Below are 25,772 nucleotides of genomic sequence, written 5' to 3' on the forward strand. Positions count from 1 at the left end.
ATTCCGCGTGGCACGGATGCAATTGGCTTCCATCGGTTGAACCCGAATTTGTTGAAACGAAATAATCGAGGAATCAAATCAAGATTTCTTAAACTTTTTTGTTCCGCGATACAATTTTGAAAGGAAAACGCGTCATCCCGATAATAAAAAACTAAAAACGTTAAACACGGAATTGTTCCTGCAAAATAACATTTGTATCGCGACACCAAAATCGTACTTGGTTTAGAAGTCCTGACTTGCATTCCTGTGTTCTCGTTTGTAATTTTCCTCATTCCGGTCTAATAAGTTGGTATGGTCGCTCGTTTGGCGACTTGTCTTGTTAAAATAAAAATAATTTTCATTGGCATAGGAACGTGATATTGAAAACTATATTCTAAAATACTACTTGTAACGTTTAGTTGAGATCAGGAAGATTCCAATTAAGTTCAATTAAGTGAAAATTAATATGTTTTAACTGCTGCGGATTAACGAAACATGTGCCGTGAAAGTCACGCTTGGGTTGTTTTTTGACTGACATATTTGATGTTGTAGTAATTTTCCGACATTAAATAAAAAAAAATCCGATGTTATTTTTGGTCAAATTTTGCCGTTTATGAATGAAACAATGTTTTTTTATCACTTCTTATTTCACAAACCAATAACTTTTTTTTTAAATGTAGAAAAATTTAAACGAGCAACAATGGAAAAGCATTCCCAAGAATTAAATGAAATACTCAACAATCTGGGAGTTGAATTTCAGTGCGTGGAACACCCGGAGGTATTCACTGTTGAAGCGATGATGCCATATCTCAAAGACCTGAAAGGGCTCGTTTGTAAAAACCTTTTTGTCAAAGACAAGAAAAAGAAGTTATGGCTACTGGTGGTGTGCCATGATAAGGATATTAAACTAGCAGAGGTTGGTAAGTTAGTTTCTGCAAAAGGTGGCCTGAGATTTGCCGATGAATCAGTGTTGTTTGAAAAGTTAAAAGTTCATCAAGGTTGTGTCACACCCATGGCGTTATACAATGATACCAGTTGTGATGTGGAGATTGTTCTTGATGCTGACTTGATTAAAGAACCAGATGAAATGGTTTATTGTCATCCTATGTCGAATACTGCATCCATTGGCTTGAAAGGTTCAGATTTACTGAAGTTCCTTAAACATTGCAAGCACGAACCAAAAATTATTGATTTGTGATCCTTTTTTGAGTGATTTGTGAACATGATCAATATGAACACTAGTACTATGTTGAAAACTATGTTTTAAGCTGCATATATTTTACTTACTGACATTGCTTTGTAACATGCACCAACATGTTTATGTATATTAATGTAATTTGTTTAAAAATCTTGTGTGTATTTTGCACATCTAAAATGTTTTGTCGTATGTTTATCTGCTGGGAAATTTCTTGGGAGAATTATTTATAAATATATATGATCTCCAACAGTAAATACTCTACTTATTCTTGGGATTTTTGCGCTAAACTTTTTGTAAACAGTATGATGATGCCTTAAGGGTGAAATATATTCTTGCTATATGACATTTTAGGCTACTTTTCAAATACGAGGTTAGCCATCACACTTTATACACAAGAAGAACTAACATTTATTAATCAAGGTGTTTTTAAAGTTGCAGAAAATAGGAATTACATGGGTGACAAAAGACTGAGTTTACAGCATTGGCAACCTTATGCCATTGAATATGATCCCTTGAAATGTGGAAGTATTGATGGCACAGACATACAAGCTCATGACAGAGCAATATCCAGGGCCATACAATCTGAATACAAACCCAACCAGACTGTAAAGGGCAACCCAGACTGCACAGTATTTGTGGCAAGACTAAACCACACAACCACAGAACAAACTTTGAGACAAATTTTTGGGTCCTTTGGCTCGGTTGTCAAGGCAACAGTAGTTCGTGATTATGTGACAGGGTTTCACCGTGGTTACGGTTTTGTTGAGTTTTCCAATTCAGATGAAGCTCGCGAGGCATTCAGGGATGCACACCAACTTGTTATAGACGGAAACACTATTTTGGTGGATTATGAAAATAGCCGAAGCATGAAAGGTTGGAAACCAAGACGTTTGGGTGGCGGTTTTGGTGGCAAAAAAGAATCCGGGCAGTTGCGATTTGGGTGCAGGGACAGACCTTTCAAACGCCCAATATCATTTGATAAACCACGATATGGTGATTCTTATGGTTACAGCAAAAGGCACCGATCTCACAACAGATAACACAGAAAAACAATCTTTTAAATCATCATAAAGTTTGTGTCACTTTTCATATCAAGTTTATGGTTTTTGCCACTGCAGATTTTGTATAATATTCATGTGGTGAACATTTTCTTGTCATTTTCTTGCAATAATGTTAACGTGCGCTGCATTTTTTTCATACAGTAAGTCTCAGTGTTGACCATTAAGTGAGGTTTAATATGTGGTCATATATTAAATCTAAGATGAGTGGGTGGGGTTCATCTGAGAAAATACAGCATGAAGCTGCCAGAAACAAACAAGTTTATCATCAATTAAAACCCCAGAATGTGAGACAGTTGATGTTGGTCAAAGCCAGCACTGATCCAGACGGGTATGATATGTTGATTAAAGATAACATTCATATATACTTAGTGTTTTTAGTAATATTTTAAATTTTAGAGTTAAAACATCATTTTATAATGGTTAAGCAAGCCAAAAATAGCTTTTAATATATGAACAATGAAACATTTTTGTCTTTGGCACCATCTGCTTGCATGATTTGAAGACTCAAGCACAAAAAGTTTCTTGCAGAAATTATTAAAGTTTTTAAATTGTCTTTGCCTTTATACAAAATCTTGTAGTTTTTCAATACTGGAGCATTTTTTGCAGGTTGTGGATAAAATATTGCAAGACGGGCACAGGCATTGTTGGAACTGTATCGGGAATCCTCGTATATGCTTCATTCCGTAAAGCTCTTATGTTATATGAGGGTCTCATGCTAGGGAATTTACTCAATGGACTTTTTGCTGGAGGTTTTTCTTACGGAATGAGGAAACACTTTTATCAGGAGAAAATATTAAGTGGTGATTTTAAAATTTAAACAAGATGTTGGTTGTGTCTTCCTGCAAACATTAACCGTGAAACTGATGACCTATTTCAGGTGAAATTTATTGCCTGCCCTGTGCCATGATAAAAGGAAGCATCCTCCAACTTTTCACAGCATCAGTTATCCCATTTTTCATCTCGTTTGGATTTTGTGGTGTAACTGCTACAAAGTAAGAACCTTAGCTGTTGATTTTCTTTTTCTGTCACTGGAATTATATTTTATAAAAATAAGGGTAATTACTTTTTCAGGGTAACGTCTGTTTGTTTGCAGCCAATATTACTTCACATTGTTATAGCTTGTAAAATTGCCATTACCAATTCCTCAATTGATTTGGTAACAGAATGGCCCAAAGGTGGACCTTACTGATTGATATTGTGAAATTGCTGTTTGGTCTGTAATTCAGCAACTATTTTGATTAATCTATGTATGCCCTGCATCTGACAGTAGGCTGTAGATGAGACATGATATATGCTCAGTACATGCTGAATACAAAATGAGGTAGAAATAGGGTAGTAACATAATCCAAAAATGTTGATTTTGAAAGCAACTATGCAATTATTGTGTGTCTTTTGCATACATTCAGAATATTATGTAAATTGCAGGCAATTATTGTAAAGACTTATTTGTTTTTGCAGATTTGAATACATAAAAATGCCATCGTTGGGCTTCAGCTTGCCATCAAAAGAGTTCAAAGACTTTTGGAGACCAAAGTTTAGAGTTATTTCAAGAAGAATGGTCCCACTGGCCATCATACAAGTTGCCGCTGGATCCTTTTTTGCGTACAAGGAAATGCAGTGTGCCGAAAATTTGTTGAAAAAGGTAACTCCAGAGGAAGTAGACGATTTGGGTTCAAACATGCTGAGAAACATTGGATTATGACGAGAAGTCGGCAGAATTTTTTATACTTGTTTAATTTATATTTTTTGTGCTTCTGAGAAGTATGTGCTGTGTGTAACATGCAACTGTATGTGCATAATGCATTGCCGAAAATTAAACAAAACTTTTTCAGTCTGCGATTTATGAGCTACAAGGGGGAAGGATAGCAGTTATTATACTTGTTGAAAAGGTCTTTTGCAACATGTGTTTTTACAATTTTGTGTCTAAAAATTAATAAGCATCCGTTTGTAAAATAAGGGCTACCTTACTTTTATCGGAAAATGATAAATAATCCTAAGTCGTCTGTCTGTTTCAAGTTTTTACGACATATATATTTCGCCTGTCTGTGCAGGCATCATCAGTAACTCTGTCAGCCATAAAGACTACACAGGCGATTTATAGAAATCAAACTCTCATTTACTTTTATCGGGTTTGATTTCTTGAAAGAAAAATTCTTTGTCCCGCTTGAAAAAATATCTTAAAAACCGTTCGGCGAAAGAAAGTCAGTGAAGCGTGAAAAACGTGGGAGACGAGTTCGCGCGGTTTTCGACAATGAACAACCAAAAAGGTTTGTTTTTCCGTTTCGAAGGCGCTTTGCCGCTTTCATTGGATAATAACTGCTTGTGGCGTTTTGTGCTTAAGTCTGGCTTGCTGTAGGTGCTTCAGCTCATTAGTTTGTAACATGGGAAAGTTTTGTAAGTTTCCACCGTAAAAAATTAAGTTTTAGAATTGCTTGGAAGGTAGTTTGTTGAATATGGATGTGTATTAATACATAAACGCTACGGTTTTTCAAACGTAATTTATTATTTTAACCAGGTTTTCGGTCGTTAAAATTGCAGCTGTGGAGGGTTGGTAACCAGAATGCAATCAGACCCTGATGCAGTTGAGACTGAAAAACCACAAGGCAAAAACTAAAAAATTATAATGTTATAAATTTGTTCAGAGTTTACAAGGAATAATTGTAAACTTATGTGACTGATTTGTTTGCATGGCAATTACTAGGATGTCAAATTTAAAGTTTTGTTGCATTTTAGGTCTGGCACTCTCTCGTTCCCGAAGGGAGAAGAGAGGCAAAGGTGGTCGACTTGCTGCACTGCAAAAGTTACGAGAGTCTAAATCAACAGGACAAAGGATTAAATATGAGGTAAGGTGAACTTATCAGCTTGGTATTGTTGCATAGTAAGTGTAGTTGTTAGCCGTGTAGTGCAGATACATTCATATTTATCAAACATATGTTATTGTGTGAATGTGTTTGTAAATTTAAATCCTTGTTGTCTCATTACCACAACTGGGAAAGTGTTGCTGTAGTAGATTTTACCCTGTAGTAACACCAATCCTTGTCTTTATTTGACCTCTAGGTGTCCAACATAGAAAACGTGTATGATGAAGTTGATGAAAGCGAATACTGCAACAAAGTACAGAAGCGACTTGATGATGATTGGATTGAAGATGATGGTATGAAAAGTGTTTGTGTAGTTGAATGCTTCCTCAAAAAAGTTTTTTAAAATGTGCACATGTCATTAAACTAGACTATTATTCTAGTTTAGAATCAATGCAGCCTGCAAACAATTTATTTTTATCAAGATCCTTTTTTGGAGTATATTTTTTGCTGTATTTACTCTTGTAATTAGTCTTGTGGTTCATTTACAAAACCTTACCTTTTGTTCCAAGTGCCCAAAGTAGGTCAAGTGTTTCGTGGTAACCTTTATTCCTGTGTGTAATACAGGGGCTGGGGATTATGTGGAAGATGGGAGGGAAATATTTGATGAGGAACCTGTTGAGGTCAAAGTAAGTGTTTGAGTTCAGATAAGTGTTTGAGTTCAGACTTATTTGTTCTAATTAAGTTGAACTCTGCAGAATAAATCCACAGAGAGAAAATCTTCGGCAAAACTTCCAGGAAAAAAGAAGATTAAAGTGGTGAAATCGAGTGACATCAAGAATATGTTGCTCCAAGCTGGATCCAAAAAGAAACACGAGGTTGTTTTTTTAATTTATTTCTTATATCCCTCCTCCACTGCAACTCCCATCAACTGAGATTTCGTTGTAAAAATCTGTCTCATTACTTAAACTAATTAAATAACTTCATCTAATATGCCATTTTTGTGATTCTCTTTAAATATATACATGTAACTGAATGGGTTTTGATTTTCAGATGTTCTGCTTGAGTTGTTTCTTAGCTTATGTTAACAAATTAGTAACTTTGCAACCGCTTTTATTCAGAAAAATGTGGACTTATCACAAGACGAATTGCTTGGTGATATTTTGCAAGAGATGAACACACAAACTGTTGATTCACCTTCTTTACCCAAAGCCCCAATCATGGTAAAAAAGAAGAAGAAGCTCCCTGTGACTCCTGGTAAGGCTGCTATGGTAAATTTGGCAAAGGATGCTAAGATGTTTGAAATCTATTTAGAAATCTGCTGTGTTTTGTGGTAACGGCAACAAAAAAATCAATTGTAAGCTTTTATACTGTGGTTCCAGCAAAACTTTTTCAAATACCATGTGTTAAAGATTTGGTTGGTTCACCTTCGTATGCATCTGCTGCATGTGATGTCACAACTCCTCCATCATCACTACCCAGAAGAAGAATGAAGCCAAGAAATATTGTGGTGAGTGGGAACTATGAATGTGTAATTTATTATGAATTATTTAACTCATTGTTTGTTGTTGTGAAAATGTTTATTTTATTTTTTGAAGCTTTCACATGTTCTGAGTATTATCGTTGAATGCCCAAAATCCTTTGGATCCAATAACCTTGAATATATTCTTGTTGGTTAAAATATAGAAGCTTAACTTTTTCATCAACACATTGTGTTCAACGATTTCTATTCATAGCAACCACCTCCGTTGATCATGAAATCTTGTGATGTTGCGTTGGACGAACCTGTCACCCCCCCAGCAAAGAGAAGCAAAGTTGATGTTGTATCGGTCAAAAGAGAAGAGAGCCTCGATAAAACTTTGAGGGTCGATCATTCGCCCACGGTCAAAACTGAGGTCATAGAACAGGAACTGATGGGTAAATTTGTGCTTTCAAAACTTTTATTTCAGATTCATAACTTTTTCATGTGGATGAATTGTCTTTAAATAACTTTAGATTTGGATCCTGCTGATTTTGACGATGACATGGACACAAAACCATGTGAAGTTGAGGTTTGTCTGTTTCAAATTTCTTAAAATATACAATTGACTGCAGTAAATGGCATTTTAGGTCAACAGTTAACCTTATGTATTTTTTCCTGACATCGTCTTTGGAAAACTTTTAAAAATTTTGTCATGTATTTACAGGAAGTTAAAAAGAAACCTGCAGCTTTTTCTGAAAAGTTGACTTCCCTTGGATGGGAAACAATTAAAAAAGATGCAAAGCCTGTTGCGGATGTTGACATTAAAATTGATTCTTCTTGTCTGCCCACAATAACAAATGAAAATGGAGACCAGGTAACGTATTAACCTCCCAAACATAATGTTGTCTTATGAAAATGTGATTGACTTGAAAAGTGTAACTTTCTAGATCCAAGTTTTTGAAAGAAAGATTTCCCTGCACAATAATATCTTCTTGGTTGTGTACATTTGCAATAATCTCAACAGAATCTTGTTTCGTGATTTCAGGTTTTTCATTTTTATTGGCTCGATGCATTCGAGGAACAATATAAAAAACCTGGGGTCGTTTATTTGTTTGGAAAAGTTTATGTGGAGTCGGCCAAAAGCCATGTCAGTTGTTGCGTTACCATAAAAAATATTGACCGAAAGATCTACCTTCTGCCTCGAGAACAGGTAACTTTTCGATAAGTGTAAAAAAAGTAGCTTTTCCTTAAGTATCTCAATATTATTGTGTGTGCAACTGGGGCGTATGCAAACATTTTGTTTTGTCAAAGAATCGGAAAACTAAAGAGGAAATCTCGCCACAAGATGTCTACCAAGAGTTTGATTCTGAAGTTGCCGACAAATATAAAATTATGAAGTTTAAAACCAAAGTAAGGAATTATCAGATAACATACAACAACCTGCAGTCGTTTGTGCACAGCAGACAAGGCCACCGCTCCGATCCATCAGGTCTCATCAGTGCAGTGAAGAATTAACTTTGTGGTGATTATCCACCGTCATCCGTTGATGAGACCTTGGTTGAAACAGTGGCCATCTGTATGCAGCTCACATAATTCATATTGCTGTCTCCATGCTTATTTATATGAACTTGCTGCATAATAGAACTTTTGACGCAAAGTTTTTGTAAAAATTACTTTCAGTCGTATAATTTGAATAAAGGATAGAAATTTACAAACAATAAACACTTTATTTCATGGTGACATTAAGTGAATAATCCTTTACAAATATACTGGACACATTTTTAAGGTCGTGGAGAAAAAATATGCCTTTGGAGCTGAGGGAGTTCCCCACCAAGCTCAGTACTTGGAAATATGTTACCCAGCTGAGTACGGTCAACTTCCTACTGACCTTGCTGGCGACACGTTCCAATGTGTCTTTGGTGCCAATCAATCGTCACTGGAGGCGCTGTTGTTGGAGAGGAAGATTAAAGGGCCAAGCTGGATTGACATAAGTAGACCAGGTTGGTATGGCGACATTGCTTTACATTATTTCTCATCACTTTGGAAAACTGGGGCTGTGTACAATAAGATCGAAAACGGATCTAAAAAAAATTGTAACTACTATGCTGCTGAAATATCCATTTACAAAAAAAACAAGTTTGAGCTAGGGCTGATATTGTGTTTTACATGGTTTGATTGTCAACTTTCTTTACAAAACCAATAAAATTATTGTGCAACCACCTTTCAGGCCTGAGCACATCAGCAGTAAGTTGGTGCAAAGTTGAGGTTACGTCACTTGCGCCGTCCGATCTGGTCGTAGTGGAAAACATCCCTCCTCCACCACTGGTTGTGTTGTCTTTGAGTTTGAAGACCGTCCCTAACTTGAAAACACATCAGAATGAGGTTAAATCACAACATTTTTTAACTTTAAATTAAAAAAGAGTAAATCGTAAATGCAGTGAATATTGCACACACAAACATTCACAGATCAACAAAAATTAGTATGAGAACATTAAAAACATTCAAAACTAACCTTGGTTCTAGACTTACTTCTAGTTTAAAATTTTTGTTTTGTAAGCAAAACTTCATCCTGTTTAATTTGTGCAGATTATTGGGATCGCCGGTTTGGTTCATAAACAGTTTGCTGTCGACAAACCAGCTCCGAAGCCAGCATTTCAAAGCAGTTTCTTCGGTGAGGACCTCCTGTATATTGTGTGTTATAATACCACACAGTCGCATGTTACCTCCAACTGTTCAGTGCAATTCATGTGCAAAAGTTCATCACCAAACTATTGCACATAGGAATGGTACTTAACAGGGGTTGGCACTTTCCACCACTTTAAACTATGCTAACTTTATGCTGTGTTGTACTTGGTCGGTAACAGTGCAAAGGCAATCATTTATTTGAGCTATTGCACTGTTACTTTACCCAATACATGTACAGATTATCTTCATATCAACCTGTGATTGTTAGCCCAAATTTCAGAATTTGTTATGTATGTATTCGTAAAGCACTTGAAAAGTGTAGGATCATTATCGCAGTAATTTTGATGAAATATATATTTGTATCGGATGAAAAATGCCAGTATTGGACGTCCTTAAAAAAAATTTAAGTATTGGAAATCCTAGTAATCCTGTCTATTGTAGGATAAGTTGTGAGTTACGACGTCGGTTGGTGGAGAGGAACTTATAAGTGCAAGAGCTTTTTACCCCATGTGCTATTGCACTTAATGTTCCTTCTCCATCGTGCTTGCTCTCTGCATAGATATGTTGCCTGTGGTGGTTCCGGGCACATTGAGTGTGGAAGAACTGTTGTTGTTATTGCACACTAATGTACCCAGAAACTCTGCACCTATCATCACAGATCTTGTGGTTTCAGTAAAACTAAACATCAATTTTACTATAAAAATACAAACTTTCTCTATAACTTTGTTTTGTAAGTTTGTAAATATAACATATGTTTCTGCAGTGTTGTTTGTACTGGTTTCGCATGTGACTGATTAAGAAACTTGAATATTGTTCAGTAAAATACTTTTTTTCGCACAACAGCGATCACCAAACCAAGCGATTGTATCTTTCCGTATGATTTACGAGAAGCGATTAAAAGGAAAGGATTTGATGTTGAGATTATCGGGACTGAACGATCCATGCTCAGTTATTTTCTGGCAAAGTTTCTTAAGGTTTGCTGCAATAATTTTGTTCAAGACTTTATTGAAAGAATTTTCTTTTTAATTTCTGTTTTTAAAAGTAACTATACTAGGGATCACTTTACTCTGTTGCCATTTCTAGAAAAACATACATCAGTCTGTTTAAAAACAACAATTTAAAGAATATTTTGAAGTGCATTGTGTCGGGGAAGTCAGCGATTTGCAAGGGGACCAGTTTGTTTAGGGCTAAATTTTGATGTTAACATTTGCAACATCAAAATCAAGAAACAGTTTTATTTTGGTTATAAACAAACACCTTAGTACAGATAACACCTCGCTCTGCTGTTGCACGAAATGTATTGTTGTCTACTGGTTTCTATGCCGACATGTTCAAATCTCCTCTGTGACCTAATGTTGATGTTTTGGGTAAAGTTTATATTTTCTAGATTGATCCCGATATCATTATTGGCCATGACATGCTGGATTTTGTCCTCGATGTTTTCCTGCACCGACTTTCGTCGTGTAAAGTACAGAACTGGTCGCGTATCGGAAGACTGAAGAAACTAAACATGCCAAAAATGGTAATGCTAAGTGGTGTTAATTTGTTTGCAGCCTTTATATATACGGCATAAAACACATTATCTGTGGTGGCATCTTTTCCTAAACTTAAAACTTGTGCCATACAAACTGTGTTTACGGATTGAAGTTAAAGTATTCCAAAATTAAATTTTAAGTATTCCAAAATTAAAATTTAAGTATTCCGAAATTAAATTTAAGTATTCCGAAATTAAATTTAAGTATTCCGAAATTAAACCTTGTTCAGATGGATCTGTTCATAGCATGCACATTGTTAACAAGAAGAGTTTTTTTGTCAGATGGGAGGTCGTTTTGCCGATCGATCTCTTACCACTGGCAGATTGGTATGTGACATAAAAATCTCGTCGAAGGAACTAATTCGTTGCAAGAGTTACGACCTGACCGCCCTCACAGAGCAAGTTCTGCATCGACAACGCAAGGAGTTGCCTGTTGAACAAATCAAGAACATGTATTGGTGAGAATTCTTCACAAACTAAAACATAATGTGTACAAAATGAACAATTCTATTGACTGACGATGTTTAATCATAGACGAAATATATCAGAACACAACATAACAACAAATGACCTTTTCGTTATTTATCTTGTTCAATAAATTGAGTCTTTGCTGCTCATTAGACTATTTGGGAGATTCCAATACATATTCAAAGAGTTCTATCTGTATAAATGTAGTGTTGATTTTTGTTACATAGAATTAATGTTGTTGGGATAAATTGAAATGTGTTGGATTATGTGGTTTAAGAAAAACATAACATGCTTGTATATTTCATTATCAAAGATATTTTTCTTGCGGATGAAACTTGCTGCTAACTTATACAAACTTGCAGCACTTCAGACAACCTGATGTGGTTGATCGAACACACTTTATTGGATGCAAGTTTGACCCTTGACCTCACATGTGAACTTAATGCTCTCCCGCTTGCCCTTCAGATCACTAATATTGCAGGTGAGTTTCTACGGATTATTTTATCTCATAAATATTTTGGTTAAATTTAAATATACATTTAGGTTTGAGTATCTGGCAAGTTTGTTTTAAAGATTTTCATTATTTCTGTGCATACTTTTGTGTGGGAAGTTGTGCCGAGTATATTTTACTCTTACTGTTGGTGAACATAAAAACAATATCTGTGCTAATCCAGGTGTATTTAAACAAGGTCATTGTATTTATTTGGTTTCTAGGCAACGTACTTTCCCGTACTTTGTTGGGGGGGAGGTCGGAGCGGAATGAGTTTCTCCTCCTCCACGCTTTCCATGAGCGAGGATTTATTCCCCCCGATAAACGTGAGTACACAAACTACGCAACATAACCTTGACCGTTGTCCTTGTCATTAAAAAACATTCTATTTTTCTAGAATACAGAAAGAAAGAGGTTTCCAATAAAGCAGCCAACGAAAGTACTGCAGGTACAGAACTTTTTATGGTTTAGTGACTAGTTTTCCTTCTGTGCTATCATAATATACTCCACATGTGTGTTACCATGCAATGGAGATGTATCGATGTCTTTCCTATAGTAATGCTTTAGTTGCTTTTGATTTTCCAAATTTGCTCACAAAAATATTTGCAAACGTTGCACTGACTCTGATCGTCTGCCACTCTTCGTAAGTTATTTTGGTTATCTGACAAGTAAAGACACAGTATCGCTAAGTAGAACGGGCCGATTCCTGTGGTCATTATTATACACAATTTGTTGGCCTTTGTCAGATACCTTGATGTTTATTTATACAAAGGGACCAATATTGTTTGTTACATGATCTCACTTTACTAATTTTGTAACAATTAACAATGTTGAAATTCATCAGGTAACGAAGGTCGTCCGAGGAAGAAGGCGGCATATGAGGGGGGTCTCGTTCTTGACCCAAAACGTGGATTTTACGACAAGTTCATCCTCCTCCTTGATTTCAACTCTTTGTATCCCTCCATCATCCAGGAGTACAACATCTGCTTCACGACCCTCGATCAACATCCTGCCGATAAATCAGAGGTTTGCATTCACTGTTATATAGATTTTACATCAGTCAGCAGAGAACATGTAAATATGGTAATAATTGATTCCATGTGGCTGTTGGAATGCACATCTTAATTCAGTTGTTCTTAGCATTGAATAACCTCGCGTTAAAAGTGAGTTTGTTCAATTTTTCAGTCTGAACTCGATGGATTTATCCCTGAGATTCCGGAGGCAGGTTTGGATCCTGGTGTTCTTCCCACCGAGATTCGGAAGTTGGTGGAAAGGAGGAGACAAGTTAAAAACCTCATGAAAACATCTGGAATCTCAAAAGATCAATATATCCAGGTATGTTAGAAGCCTCTTTGACACTTCGCAGAAAGTCTAATTTATATTTTGTATGAACAAATATAACTAAATTCCTCATGTATTTGTTTAAATAATAAACTGTTTGACCTGAGTAAGTTTCTGTTAATTATTCCACAAAAAGTTCTGTTTAAAAAGCAGGTTTCCTCTTTTGTTTCAGTATGACATCAGACAGAAGGCGTTGAAACTGACCGCCAACAGCATGTACGGCTGCCTGGGATTCAGCAATTCGAGGTTTTACGCAAAACCGCTCGCAGCACTTGTGACGAGGCAGGGACGTGAGGTGGCCACATTTTCTAAATCTTACAAAATTTTCAACACAATCTAAAGTTAAATAGATATATGAAAAGCACAGAGTTGTTGTGGAATAATTCTTGTATAACAACTAAATGTATGGAATTGTGCAAGGTTGTGTTTTTAGATTCTGATGCATACAAAGGAACTGGCCCAGAAAATGGGTTTAGAAGTAATTTACGGTGACACAGATTCCATCATGATAAACACAAACAGCACAGACATGGAACTCGCATTCAAACTTGGAAACCAGGTATTAGTTATGCTAGTGGTATTCACATGCTAACATACTCTATTTATTAAGAAAATACATGAGAAATTGTCAATCATTGCTTTTAAACCACAAGTGTCTCAGTAATGTTGATGTGACTTGTTAGTTTGTATTATTTTAAGTCATGTTTTGGTTTTTATTCCTTATCATGTCAAACAAACTCGTCTGTAGGTGAAAGCGGAAGTCAACAAACTTTATCGTCTGCTGGAAATCGACATCGACGGAGTTTACAAATCCCTTCTCTTACTCAAGAAAAAGAAATACGCAGCCCTCAGTGTACAGAGGTCACTGCATTCATTCAAATATTTTCTTGTAATTGTGGTTTATGGTAGCTTGTTGGAAAGTTTGTGATTGAATAATTACTTTGTGTCTTTTATTTGTTATATTTTAATTTTAGGGGACCGGATGGAAGCTACACAACCACACAAGAACTTAAAGGACTTGATATTGTAAGGAGAGATTGGTGTGATCTCGCAAAGCTTGCTGGAAAGTAAGTTTGCCTTAAAACATTTAATATATTTGCTCCGAAATCAGCTTGTTTTCAACGTCACTTGTTGTGACACAGATGGAAATGTCATATTTGCAACATTACAATATAAAATAACCTTGTGTCAAACTCAGTTTAGTGTAAAGAAATCATGTTTTGCTAAAAGCATCATCAGTTCTAAAGTAAATTATTTCCATTATTTGTGTTGTAATTTTGTCTTAAAACGTGGTTTTAAAACTGAAACAAAAACTATGTTATTAGTGGGGAAAATATAAAGTAGAAAAATAACAGAATCAAAAAGTTGTTGCAAGTCCCAGATAACTAACTTTCCATCATGTGTTGTGACTCTTAGCTATAAAAGTAAAATTATTTTATTCATCAGTTTTGCAGTTAACCAAATTCTTTCCGATCAACCTCGTGAAGAAATAGTTGGGAAAATTCACGAAAATCTTCAGGAAGTTGGGTTGAAAGTTAAGAATAAAGAATATGACATGAGCGTGTTTCAAATTAGAAAAGTGAGTATTTGTTGATGCAGAACAAATTGCAGATATTTTTTCCAATATTCTTGTCATTAATTGATATTTTCTGTGCCAGGAACTAACAAAGGATCCCCATCTATATCCTGGTAAAGACAATTTACCCCATGTTCGCGTCGCTATCAGAGTCAACACCGGCATGAGCAAAAAATACAAGTCAGGGGACATTGTGTCCTACATTATTTGTGATGTAAGTTTCTGGACGACGGGATTTGCTTTTATGATTTGTATTTTTAATAAAATAGGAGATTATAAACTTTATTATTTTAGCAATCAGGCAAACGATTCCAAGAAATTTCCTATACTTCTTTTATAACATAAATACCCTTTAAATTTTGGCAGTGGTTGTAATTTTTCATCAGCATGGATCAAAATGTGCAGATCATATATTCATGTCACTGTATTAATTATTCTAGAATGTGTGACAATTGTTTGTAATTACTGTTCATTAATTCATATAGGATGGAACAACCTCTCCAGCAACCCACCGAGCTTACACCATCGATGAAATAAAGAATGACGACAAGTTATCGGTAAGCGCGACAATTTTCCTGGGAAGATAATGATAATGTGTTGGTTCCTTGCATTCATTACATGTGTTGTGTAACTGAAGATTTTTTAAAATTTTAACATGATATATTGTTGGGAAAGTGAAGCAATTAAATCTGTTACAAGCTATGTGCCATAGGTTGATGGTGATTATTATTTGTCACAACAAGTCCATCCAGTGGTGACAAGATTGTGCGACCCCATCGATGGCACGGACTCTGCTTTGATTGCTCAGTGTCTTGGTAAGTGAAGGATTCACACATTTTGATAGTTGTACATATTTGTTCATGATAAACTTGAAACTGCAATCAAAGCATCGAGTATTTGAAACAATGGATAATGGAGAGAGACCCAAATTCTTTTTGTGAACAAATATTCAAGTGTAGCACAACAGCATCGTCTAGTGGCAGCATGACATAAATCTATGTTACACACGGTGGCAGTATCGAGTGGTTTTTACATCCAAGGTTTGGATCCGAGTGGATTTAAGCGGGCACAGACGAACGAGGTTGATGAGGAGGAGAGATTGATGAGCGTTCAAGCCACTGAGGAAGAGAAGTATTCCGGATGCAAGAAGTTCATCTTCACTGCTCCATCCAGTGGTCAAGAGGTGGAATTTGGATGTGGAGTTTTTGCTGAAACTGTGAGTTCTGTGTTTTTTGCCCTGAAAACAATTTCCCTGAAAAATAAATGTGAAGGTAACTTTGTCAATTGAATGGTGAACCATACATACGTAACCACTCATATAATACAAACACTGTTGCTTCTGCCCTGTCAAGTAATAACACTTTTACACTTCTGCATGTGTTCTTGTTGACAATCCTTTGAACCTTCAAGAATACACACAACATTCTGTAACTTCAACAGCTGCAGTGGCAGTTGAATGTCAGAACTAATGATTTTTTCAACCAAATTTCATATTTTGAAGGATCCAAGTTGGACGTGCACTCTTGTGCAGTCGTGTGGTGAAGAGACAAATAAGTTGATGGTTCATTATTTCCCACAACTTCGAAACCAACTTGTTCTTGCTATAAGGGAACGCATACAAAGTTACTATAAGGTATTAGATTGGTGAAACCAATACTGATCACATATTATCTCTCTCTATAGGGTAGATAATAAATGCAAATTATCTTAAAATTATAAAAATTATTCCTCCCACCTTTGTTGTTCCATGTATTTCTACCCACCCCAGTTCGGCCCTAAACAATGGAAAAACACATTTTATGTCACAATCCCAGAAACGTTAATTTCAGGCTAAAATCGCCAGCCTTGGCATCCAAGACAAACATGTAGCTTTTGTGACAAGCATTCTCAGTGTATATAAAAAAAACAATACAAGAAATGGATCCATTTAAGGTGGAAATTGCCAGGGCCAGAATAGGGATTGATTCCCAATTTTTTTTACAATAATAAATGAACATGAACGCCTAAGTTTGTAATCCTCTGTGCTGGAAGTATTGATTTCAACTCACAAACATGTTATGGATCCTGTTACTTTCACCAAACACTTCATTCAGTTGAAATATTACTTTTGTGTATAAGGGCTCTTCAATTCAGCTTCCACACTCCCGTTGCGGATGTTTGTTGAGGGCTGTTCTTTCACGCACTTGTACTCCCGCACCGATAACATCGTTAAGTTGAAAATGAATTGAGTTTTGGTTCAAGTGCTTTTCTATGTTAGCGACAAATCGATATTTCCTCCCACTTTCGGTGGGGGGGGGTCGGTTTGTACGTGCAGGGGGTCGTTAAAAGTGCACAGTTTCGGGGGCCCTGGTAATTGTTGCGTTATATTAAAGTTAAAACTGCTTGGTTTGTACGACCTAAAATGTTCATGTCATAGAAGTTGTTATTTCTCTGGACGAGTGTCCACTACCACTCTGGTCGCTATGCAAGGGCTGGAAAATGTTCGTCAAGTACAAAATGATGTAAATATCTGTTGGCGAATAATTTATTGTAATTTTTTAGAATTAGGAAAATTTTTCTGTTTTCGCCTGAACTGTGAGATGTGCGTGCATCCAAGCGTGACCGTCATCGGGATCGCTCAAACCTCGTCCTTCGTTCAATAACTCCCCCCCCCTCCCCTGTAACAAGCAGCACTCCACGCAACAAGGGCGAGGCTTCGGTGAAAATGTCATTATTAATATTAGTGGAGTTATTCCAGTTCCGCGCGATTCGTTGATCTTTAACCAGCTGTTGTTGCACCCACTCTTCAACTGTGGGAACGAACACGCTGATGATTCGTTTTTCAAACGCAAACACATCAAGAGGGGGGGGGGGGAATTTGATCGATATTGGGCGGAATCTCTTGTCTGCTCACTCAGACCTTTACTATAGGTTAATTGCAAGTTGGATTTCCAGCATTTTTTCTGCCCAAATCCTATCCTGAGCCTTTAGTTAATTAAGGTTGGTCAGATATATTTCCGAAACACGTGGAGAAATAACTCGAATTTTAAATGTTATTTTTTTGGTCATTTTTTTACCCAAAACTTGAAAATAAAACAATCGTTGCTTGAATTAACGGTCGCCGGTGAAAGTTTTGTAAAACATCCAATTTGCTGACTTCCAACATTTTTAACCTTGATTAATGCGATCTTCTGACATGCTTTGTGGGAGGTAAATAACAGAAGAACGCGCGGTGATAAAACAAACGATGTCGTGATTTTCAACAAGCGGTTGATCCTTACAGAATAATCGCCTACTTTCACCAAATAATCATCGGTATTGCTTTGTGAAGTGGAGTCGTACCCACTTAGCGAACTATCTGCGTGTTAATACCTCCATATAACGCCTCTCCAACCCATCAAGTATTGCTATCTGTGTTGCCATCCAATCAGATTGGTTGGTTGTTATCGCAATAGTTTAGAATTATTATTTGCATTGTTTTAATATTTCTACCCTAAAGTTGGGTAGAATGTGAGAATATTTCTTAGTGGTTTTGCCGCTGGAATTATTCAGTGATGAAACTAATTTTAAACCCGGTTTACCTTATTTCGCACCCTGCGCACCGTGCAATAACTTCACGAGGCGTAACTTGGGAGGCTGCACAAACATACTCCAACCCTCCGCCCAACTTTACTCAAACACTCGTCATATTTCATCCGGACCCGACATCTCACTATGTGGGTTAAAATCGAAAGTACCGCCGTTATGACGTAATAAAGGCGTTCGCCTCATTCAAATTGGAGCTGTTTTCTCGAAATGTGGCGGGAATGTGTTGGCTTTATTGATGTGGAAAGTACAAGAAAAATAAAATTGCGTTGTTCAGGAATGTGTTAAGTTTTATGAAGCTTCGAACTAATTTGAAGCTGCAAGATTTGCGTTGGCTTTTTGGTCCTGAAAACACAGAAGGCGAAAAATACACAAACAAATTAGACACTGTAAGGATATGTTTTTCAATAATGTACTTCTGGCTCGTGTAACTGTCCTTGGCTCGTTGGATGGGGTAAGAGATGAAGCAATGTTAGTGTTACTCATCATAAACTGTTGCTTTGTCGGGGTTTGAACCCCCAACCTCGATACTTATTCGCACCCAATATTTTAACCCGACATTTCAATGCAGGGTTGGATGGCTTGTGACGACCCAGCATGTGGAAATCGGACTCGATGTGTTCCAACTTTACGCGATAGATCCGGGCTTGTATGCAACGCCTGCTTCAAGGGAATTCTGCGGCCAGAAGTCAGTGAATTGTTTTAGTCGAATTGGAAGTGTTTGTTAATTGGTTTGATAAATAAAATTTAATTCAAGAACTCGGAAAGTATCTTTGTGATGTTCAACTTTTATAAAAATCAGATCCAAAGTGTTTGATGAAAATATAGAACGAACCAATATGTTTCGAATTTCCAAATATCTGTTCAATGTAATGGTGTTTAGCTTTTACCGAAACTCATTTAATATCCGATGAATTAACCTTGTTGTATTTCCGCAGATGAGCAACAAAGACCTCTACCAGCAGTTGTGTTATTACAAACTTCAATTCGATGTCGATTACGCGTTGAGCAAGTACAAGCAGGACAGCAACAGTAAGTACAGGAGTTTTGAGGGTTGGTAAATTATAAGTTTCTTAGTCAGGATTTTGAAGTTTAAGGCAATTTTAGGAATACATTTTACTGTAATAATAATTTTGTGAAACTTCACACTTTATAACTCACCTTATAGACAGAAGTTTTGGTCCCTGTGTTAATTCTTCATCTTACGTACGCAGCGTCGAAGGCAAGCATCCGTTTGAACGAATACAGACAGAAGTACAGAAGTCTATGTGAAGTTGTGGATTTTTACTTGAGGAAAAGTGGCTACAACGAAGTTTCGATGTCCCAGCTTTTTGATTGGATGAAATCGGGTGACAGGAAGTGACGTAACAATTCCACCAGATTATTGCATTTTGAGTTTGTGCAAATATTATTGCGGTTTATATATTTTTGTGATAATTTTTTTACCAACATAGGTTGAGCTCGCCCACTTCTTAAAAAGTCAATACAATGAAATTTTAACCTTGGGCAAATTTCTCACTGCCTCGAAATAATCTACATGGAAACCAACTTGCAAGAGTCTCCCATGACCTCTCACTGCTCTATAAATTTTGTAAAGTTTTTTTCTATATTTTCTGTCCGTGATTTAAAAGTTTATATTTATTCTTGTCATATCGTAAATAAAATTGGTAAGGAATAACAAATGTTTGTTTATTATAATAAGTGGTAACACCCGAAAAAGTTTCGAACGAAGGGCAACCTATGGAATTGTTTGTTTTCTTGACAAAGTGTTTTCAATTTACACGTTTCTTGAAGAAACCAAGATTCTTCCAAACTATTAGGAAAAAGTTTCGTGCGAACTTATTTAACATTGTGTTTTGTGTTGTTGTCCCGAAAACAGCAAAATCACATCATCGCAAACGTGTTGTTTACTGGCGAGAAAGTTGATTTGTTTTGCCGATGCCACATGCGAGTCATCAAACCGATATTTAACGCAAACAAATCTTAAGAAATTCACTGAACATATAAAGATCAAAGCATTTGACTGCGCAAACGCGTGCCACTTGTAAGAGTTTGTTATTGTAACAAAGTCTGCGTTTGCACATCAAAGCCTCTCCAACCATAGCAGCACACTTCCCGTGTCTAGCTTACAAGTATTTTGTCTCAATTGATTGAATCATGTCAGGGCGTTCGAGTTTCTCCGGTGCACGTGCTTCTGGTCAAGGTGACCTTGGATCCAAAAACCCACGTGGCCCCTCGAAATATGTCCGAACTGTGTGTTAACTATCGTTAAATCTAAACTTGTTTTAAAACAGGGGTCGCATTGATAAGATAAGTGTGATAGTTTTACAAAAGTATGGCGGTTTATTGGACGTAGACTAGCTTTTCGTTTACTGACAAAGACGTTTTTAATTTTGTTGTAAAAGGTGAAATTTTTTTTGATTCGATGCAGAGTTGGTTGGATTCTCAAATATATTTTAATTAAAATACATTTAATTGCATTTAAAAAATATTTTTCTTAAAAACTGCATTACTACACAAAGCGCAGTATTCAAAATGGCGGCATGAGATCAAGTAGGCGACGTTTTATTAAAATTAGAGTATTTTGATCTTTTCCGCTAATGAAAACAAACAGATTAAACCACATGAAGTTTACACAACCCTTGAAACACAAAAGCAAAATTCGAATTCATCCGCGTCTCCTCCGCCCAATCCTTTAGTGCAGCTGCACTTACTCAATTACGAGCCTTGTGACGTAACAGTGCTTGTGTGAACGCACAGTGAGTGCATTATGCGTCAATTTGACGTTGTTTGCTAAAACAGTTCAAGCTAAGTTCGACGTCTTGGCCGTCGTTATTTACAACAGAGCTTTGAGGTTATTAACAAACACGGCGAGGGCTTCTGAGTTAATATGAGCAAGTCGAGCTTGTGTGTATTTGGCGCTTCTTCAACGATACTCCGTCTAAGTTAGGACCAGGGAAAGTATTTTTTTGCATTTATGTACTTAAAAAAATGGCGCCAACAAATTAAATTTTGAACATTACCTAACGCGGCAGATAGTTAAGTTAGTTTCAGAAGGTTTTTCCGTTTCTACATTTCAAAAAAATCTCGTAAATTAACGATTATTGTTGCAAGTTGAACTAACATGTGTGTTTTGGGTTGTACCGTAGAAAGGTGTGTGAAATATATTGAACGTGAGGAAGCGAGTTATTCATTATTTAATTTATTTGTTCCATTTCACATCAACGATAAGAGCTGAAAATCTCATAAATTTGTTCGTTCGGTCGAATGTAATTCTGACAAAACCAGGCATAGTGAAAACGTCCGGCTTAGTACAAGCGACCTGCTGGGCACACCGGCCTTACATAAGCTAGGTATGTTATTTCTATGCGACCACGTGCTGTGCCCCATAATCCAAAGAAAAAGCTAAGAGCGATTTGGTTTGGCCGATTAAACTCTTCCAGCGTGGCTCGCTAATGCTGACAAATGATTATGAATCGACAATGGACGACTGTGATGTCACACCGTGTATGGTTCCGCTCTGTTAGTTGGCACCTGTCTTAAGCGGCCAAAAATCCGATTACGAATTTGCCAATTAGGAGAAATCGTTGCTCGTATTATGCCATGACGTAATAGACAGGTGATCTATGGAACGCCTGGAGGGGGGGGGGGCATAGGTGTTCTGCAAGGGGGTTGGGTTAGCACTGGTTCCGTTTACGTAACAATTCAATAAATATGGATTTGGTTAGTTGATTTGACAGCTGCATTTTTATGGATAGGTTGGGGCCACAGGTCTTTGAGCAGCGGTGCAGGGCCCGGGTACCAAAGACTGGCAACCTCTGACCTGAAACATCTTTACAGTGGGTGAGATAAAAACGAAATGGAGATCATTGTATAAATATTAGACTTGTTCCGAGTTTAAATGTGTTCCTCCAATTCCCCCCCTTGCATCATCCGGAGTTTAGTGATAATAAACATTGCATAAACATCGATTTTGCAATTATACGATTTCCCTGGAAATAACTTGAATTGACATTTACAAAATAATTTCAGGAATTATCGTCATTTTGCGGATCATAATTACACATATTTTCGTATGAGAACATTGAGGAAAATTGAACCAACGAATCGTGGCACTAAAAACCTTTTTCTTCTTAATATTTCATGTAATTGTGCAAAAGCAGATGTCCAAGACGTCGGGTGGACCTGTATGTTGGAGTATTTATTGATCAGAAATTTTGCGTCTGTAGAGAAAAAAGGCTTCCACATTCACTTGCGCTACTGTCGCCGCGCGTTATCCATTGTTTCGTCATCACACAGTGACAGTACATCGCGTTATAGGGAAGCAGAGAAAGTGCATTGTGATGTCACAAAATCGTTTGATGTCTTTTCGTTTTCCTGTTTCATTTATAATTTTCGTTAATTTAAAATTTTGACGAAATATTTTTACAAGATAGGAAGAATGCATTCAAAATTACTTAATACAGGACAAAGTACAGTGCGTTTTATCGAGAATTTCATCCTAATGTTCGTCAATGTTTTGTATGGGCCAGTTTCTTCAATTTCAAGTGGAATTGTGTTTTGGAAATGATTGGAAAATAAAATATTTAAATTAATAAATTATAACCAATATATTGTTTGTGATTGTTGGATTTAAAAAGTTTGAGTACGGAAATCGTAATAGTCTTAAATTACTCGAGGGTTTGAACAATTGTAACCTGTTTGTTGATTTTTCTATAGTTTCAGCACCAACACAGATTGTTAGCGTAAGTTTTGCAATGGCGACACAGTTTGGGACATCGCAGTTATCTTCGTATTCCATTGACCGAATCCTCGGCAAATCTACAGAGTCTGGATCAAAACCTTTACCTGAACCCGATGTGTTTGACCGACAACCTACGCAGGAAAAAAGTAATTTTTTTTTGTAACTTTTTGCTTGAGTGTATGTTTGGTTACACATGGGGCATTTCATTACATGCAAACCGAACTGATTTTGTTCCTTAAATTTGCTTATGAAACGTAGTGGGTTATTTTTGCAAAAATCTGCATTTTTTACTTCACAGTCACGCAGGACGATTTTCCTACCCAAGTTTATCAACTCGGATCGGTGGTGGTATCAACCTCCGACCGAGTTTTATCGACAAAAACCCGGCAGAATTCCCATGACTTGCCGAAGTCCGACAGTCCGATACAAAATGGACGCTCTCCGCATATCAACGAACCAGCCGGAGGTTCGAGACCGGACCAACGAAATGAAACAAAACCTTACTTCAATTATCACGACCAACTAATGTACCTGATACGTCAGTGCAGCCAAAATTACGTCACAAAGGCTCAGGAGAAAATGGATGACGAACAATCGCAATTCGCGCCAAAGAGAAATGACGTAACAATCAACAAACTCGCTCAACCACGACGCGGGGAGGGTGCGTCCAGCCCCGAGAGTATGACGACCGATTACGTCACCAAGTCACGTGATGCGGAAGAGAAGGCGAGCGGAAGTGACACGTCATCGACATCCGTTCACGCTTCACTGAGCGACGAAAACTCTCCTAAAAGGAAACAGCGCCGTTACCGGACGACCTTCAACGCATTTCAGTTGGAAGAATTGGAAAGAGCTTTTCAGAAAACTCATTATCCCGACGTTTTCACAAGGTTTGTCCAAAAATATCAATTATAATAACAACCGCGTTGTGGGCGAAATGTTTCCCAGACCAGAGAAATTATGAAAACACATTTCTAATGTTTTCTAATATACGTTATTTAACCTCAAGTAAGACAATTAGAAGTTTTTTTCTATGGACACAATAAAGGATCAATTATGGGAAAGTTTTTTGGACTGGGACGCCATGCTTCGTGAAACCAGTTATTTTTTTGTTGAAAATAAATTTTTCCAATATTTTGCAGGGAGGACCTTGCATTGCGCGTGGATCTCACCGAAGCTCGGGTCCAAGTCTGGTTTCAAAACCGTCGCGCAAAGTGGAGGAAACGGGAGAAACAAGGTCTCTTCAACCACTTGGGGGCAGTCCCGGGAGTGACGTCATTCCCCACTTCACCGTATTTTGATCCGACGTTGTTGCGGCAGATTTTGAAACCTCCCAACACGATGGCTGAAGAGTGCAAGTCTCCTGGTGGCCAGAGCTCGCCAGTGGCAATGGCCGCTGGGTGGCAGCAGCAGTTAGCACTTGCTGCCGCCCTGCAGCGCGTTCACAAAGCAACCCCGGGACATCCATTACATTTGGCGGGATTGTCACCATTCAGAAGCCCGTTGAATTACTTTTTCCCACCGGGTTTGCATCCAAGCCAGACTGTCCCGCGTTTTCTTGACGGGGTTTTCCCTGTTTCAAAAGGTCCCTTTGGTCATTCCATGGAACCGTCAATCTTCAGCCCAAAGCGTGGAAAGTTTCCGCACCCAAATGTAATGATGGGTCAAATTCCTGAGTAATTCGTCACAAGTGAAACTACATCCAAGCATGTTCGCAAATTTAACAATATTTGATATTTTAACGTTTTTCCCAGAGCTGTATCTGACCCTGCAGTGACGTCAGTGGTGCGGAAAAAAAGTCAAACAAGTTTTGAAGGGGCGAAAACTTTGCCTTTTTCAACCACTTTTTAATTTTCCTGCTTCACCAAACGGCCCGAATGCGTTTTGCCTGAACTCTCACATTACTTTCACCAATCCTATTACTCGGATGCCCATTTAGTTTAGACGCTTTAACGCTCATCGACGAACGCGAGTGACGTCATTGTGACGTCACACACAACGACGTAGTTTCAATCCAACAAGTGCTAATACCTCAGCATGCCACATGTACATACACTGCCAGAATGTTCGATCCATTTTTAACTGTACTTTGAGACACGATTCCTGTACAGAGATGACAATTGCCGAGTTCCCCGCTGTCCATGTTGTATTTCTTCGCATTGTTTGCCAAGTAAAATCTACTACTTAAATTGGTCTATAATATCTTAGTCATGGAGAGACAAGAGGCTGATGGAGAGCCAAGCATTTCAAACAAGTAAATTTTAACTGTTAATGAAAATCACGTTTAATTTGGTCCCAAGACATTTAGATTTTTCTGTACAAATATGTTATCTTTATCAATTACATGTACTTCTGCTGACAATGTTAAAGATGATTGCATGAATTGTGGATTTTCAATTTTTGTGAACGACGATCAAATCAACAAACAACATTGCAATGAAAAGTCGCAGTGACGTTTGCAGCTTCGGGAATGGAAATAATGAGATTTGCCTGATTAGTTTCAAGATCTTACGCAACCGCCTTGCGTTCTTGCATCTAATTGTGCATCAAATATTACATCATGTTGCTGGTTCTTAAATATTGCCATGAAGCCAAATCTTAGAATAAAGCCCGGTACGGCAACCTTGATTTTATCTCTAGCTGTGGACGAAATTGTTTTTAGAATGCGGCAAACAGTTTTTAATCTTCTTGCTGCGCTCATAACCACGTGACACTCAGTTGTTACGCATGACGTCCTCCGACTGGTTTTGAGAAAAAACTAAAGCCAATTTGAATGGCAATGCTTATTTTGCACACACTAAACAATTGTTGATGTTACTGTGACGTAATAAAACCCGACAAAGAAGCTTGTCAAGATACAATTACATTATTG

At 37.3% G+C, this 25,772-nt stretch overlaps 5 protein-coding genes across 6 annotated transcripts; all 5 read left to right on the plus strand.

Moving 5' to 3' along the window:
• The first annotated feature begins 664 nt into the window (after positions 1–664).
• On the plus strand, positions 665–1,626 carry LOC145902343 (prolyl-tRNA synthetase associated domain-containing protein 1-like). The gene has a single exon (XM_082990276.1). It carries the CDS (start codon positions 680–682, stop codon positions 1,175–1,177), a length of 498 nt encoding a protein of 165 aa, XP_082846402.1. The 5' UTR covers positions 665–679; the 3' UTR covers positions 1,178–1,626.
• Positions 1,627–1,629: 3 nt separating this feature from the next.
• On the plus strand, positions 1,630–2,217 carry LOC145901731 (U11/U12 small nuclear ribonucleoprotein 35 kDa protein-like). Its single transcript, XM_082989497.1, has one exon. The coding sequence runs from the start codon at positions 1,630–1,632 to the stop codon at positions 2,215–2,217; it is 588 nt and encodes a 195-aa protein (XP_082845623.1).
• A 12-nt stretch (positions 2,218–2,229) lies between these two features.
• Positions 2,230–4,020, plus strand: LOC145902336 (uncharacterized). The gene is made up of 4 exons (XM_082990268.1): positions 2,230–2,566; positions 2,845–3,038; positions 3,116–3,230; positions 3,697–4,020. The coding sequence occupies exons 1-4, from the start codon at positions 2,415–2,417 to the stop codon at positions 3,938–3,940; spliced, it is 705 nt and encodes a 234-aa protein (XP_082846394.1). The 5' UTR covers positions 2,230–2,414; the 3' UTR covers positions 3,941–4,020.
• Positions 4,021–4,463: 443 nt separating this feature from the next.
• On the plus strand, positions 4,464–19,772 carry LOC145902314 (DNA polymerase alpha catalytic subunit-like). Of its 2 annotated transcripts, none has more exons than XM_082990243.1 (37): positions 4,464–4,505; positions 4,754–4,841; positions 4,972–5,081; positions 5,296–5,392; positions 5,664–5,725; positions 5,795–5,914; positions 6,158–6,293; positions 6,449–6,546; positions 6,773–6,953; positions 7,032–7,087; positions 7,223–7,372; positions 7,544–7,708; positions 7,810–7,908; positions 8,285–8,498; positions 8,726–8,880; positions 9,085–9,169; positions 10,027–10,157; positions 10,571–10,705; positions 11,000–11,175; positions 11,548–11,666; positions 11,900–12,001; positions 12,073–12,123; positions 12,520–12,701; positions 12,861–13,010; positions 13,189–13,311; positions 13,450–13,575; positions 13,765–13,877; positions 13,991–14,083; positions 14,463–14,595; positions 14,675–14,806; positions 15,078–15,149; positions 15,305–15,407; positions 15,633–15,808; positions 16,094–16,225; positions 18,728–18,844; positions 19,095–19,188; positions 19,371–19,772. In XM_082990243.1, the coding sequence occupies exons 2-37, from the start codon at positions 4,799–4,801 to the stop codon at positions 19,517–19,519; spliced, it is 4,380 nt and encodes a 1,459-aa protein (XP_082846369.1). In that variant the 5' UTR covers positions 4,464–4,505; positions 4,754–4,798; the 3' UTR covers positions 19,520–19,772. The 2 variants fall into 2 exon arrangements, with proteins under 2 accessions (XP_082846369.1, XP_082846370.1); XM_082990244.1 differs by lacking the exon at positions 4,464–4,505 and adding an exon at positions 4,623–4,677.
• A 3,107-nt stretch (positions 19,773–22,879) lies between these two features.
• LOC145902330 (uncharacterized) lies at positions 22,880–25,172 on the plus strand. The gene is made up of 3 exons (XM_082990263.1): positions 22,880–23,046; positions 23,199–23,790; positions 24,043–25,172. The coding sequence occupies exons 1-3, from the start codon at positions 22,914–22,916 to the stop codon at positions 24,578–24,580; spliced, it is 1,263 nt and encodes a 420-aa protein (XP_082846389.1). The 5' UTR covers positions 22,880–22,913; the 3' UTR covers positions 24,581–25,172.
• The last annotated feature ends 600 nt before the right edge of the window (positions 25,173–25,772 follow it).

This window comes from Ascidia mentula, chromosome 5 (assembly GCF_947561715.1).
Source record: "Ascidia mentula chromosome 5, kaAscMent1.1, whole genome shotgun sequence".
In the NCBI taxonomy this organism is placed as follows: domain Eukaryota; kingdom Metazoa; phylum Chordata; class Ascidiacea; order Phlebobranchia; family Ascidiidae; genus Ascidia; species Ascidia mentula.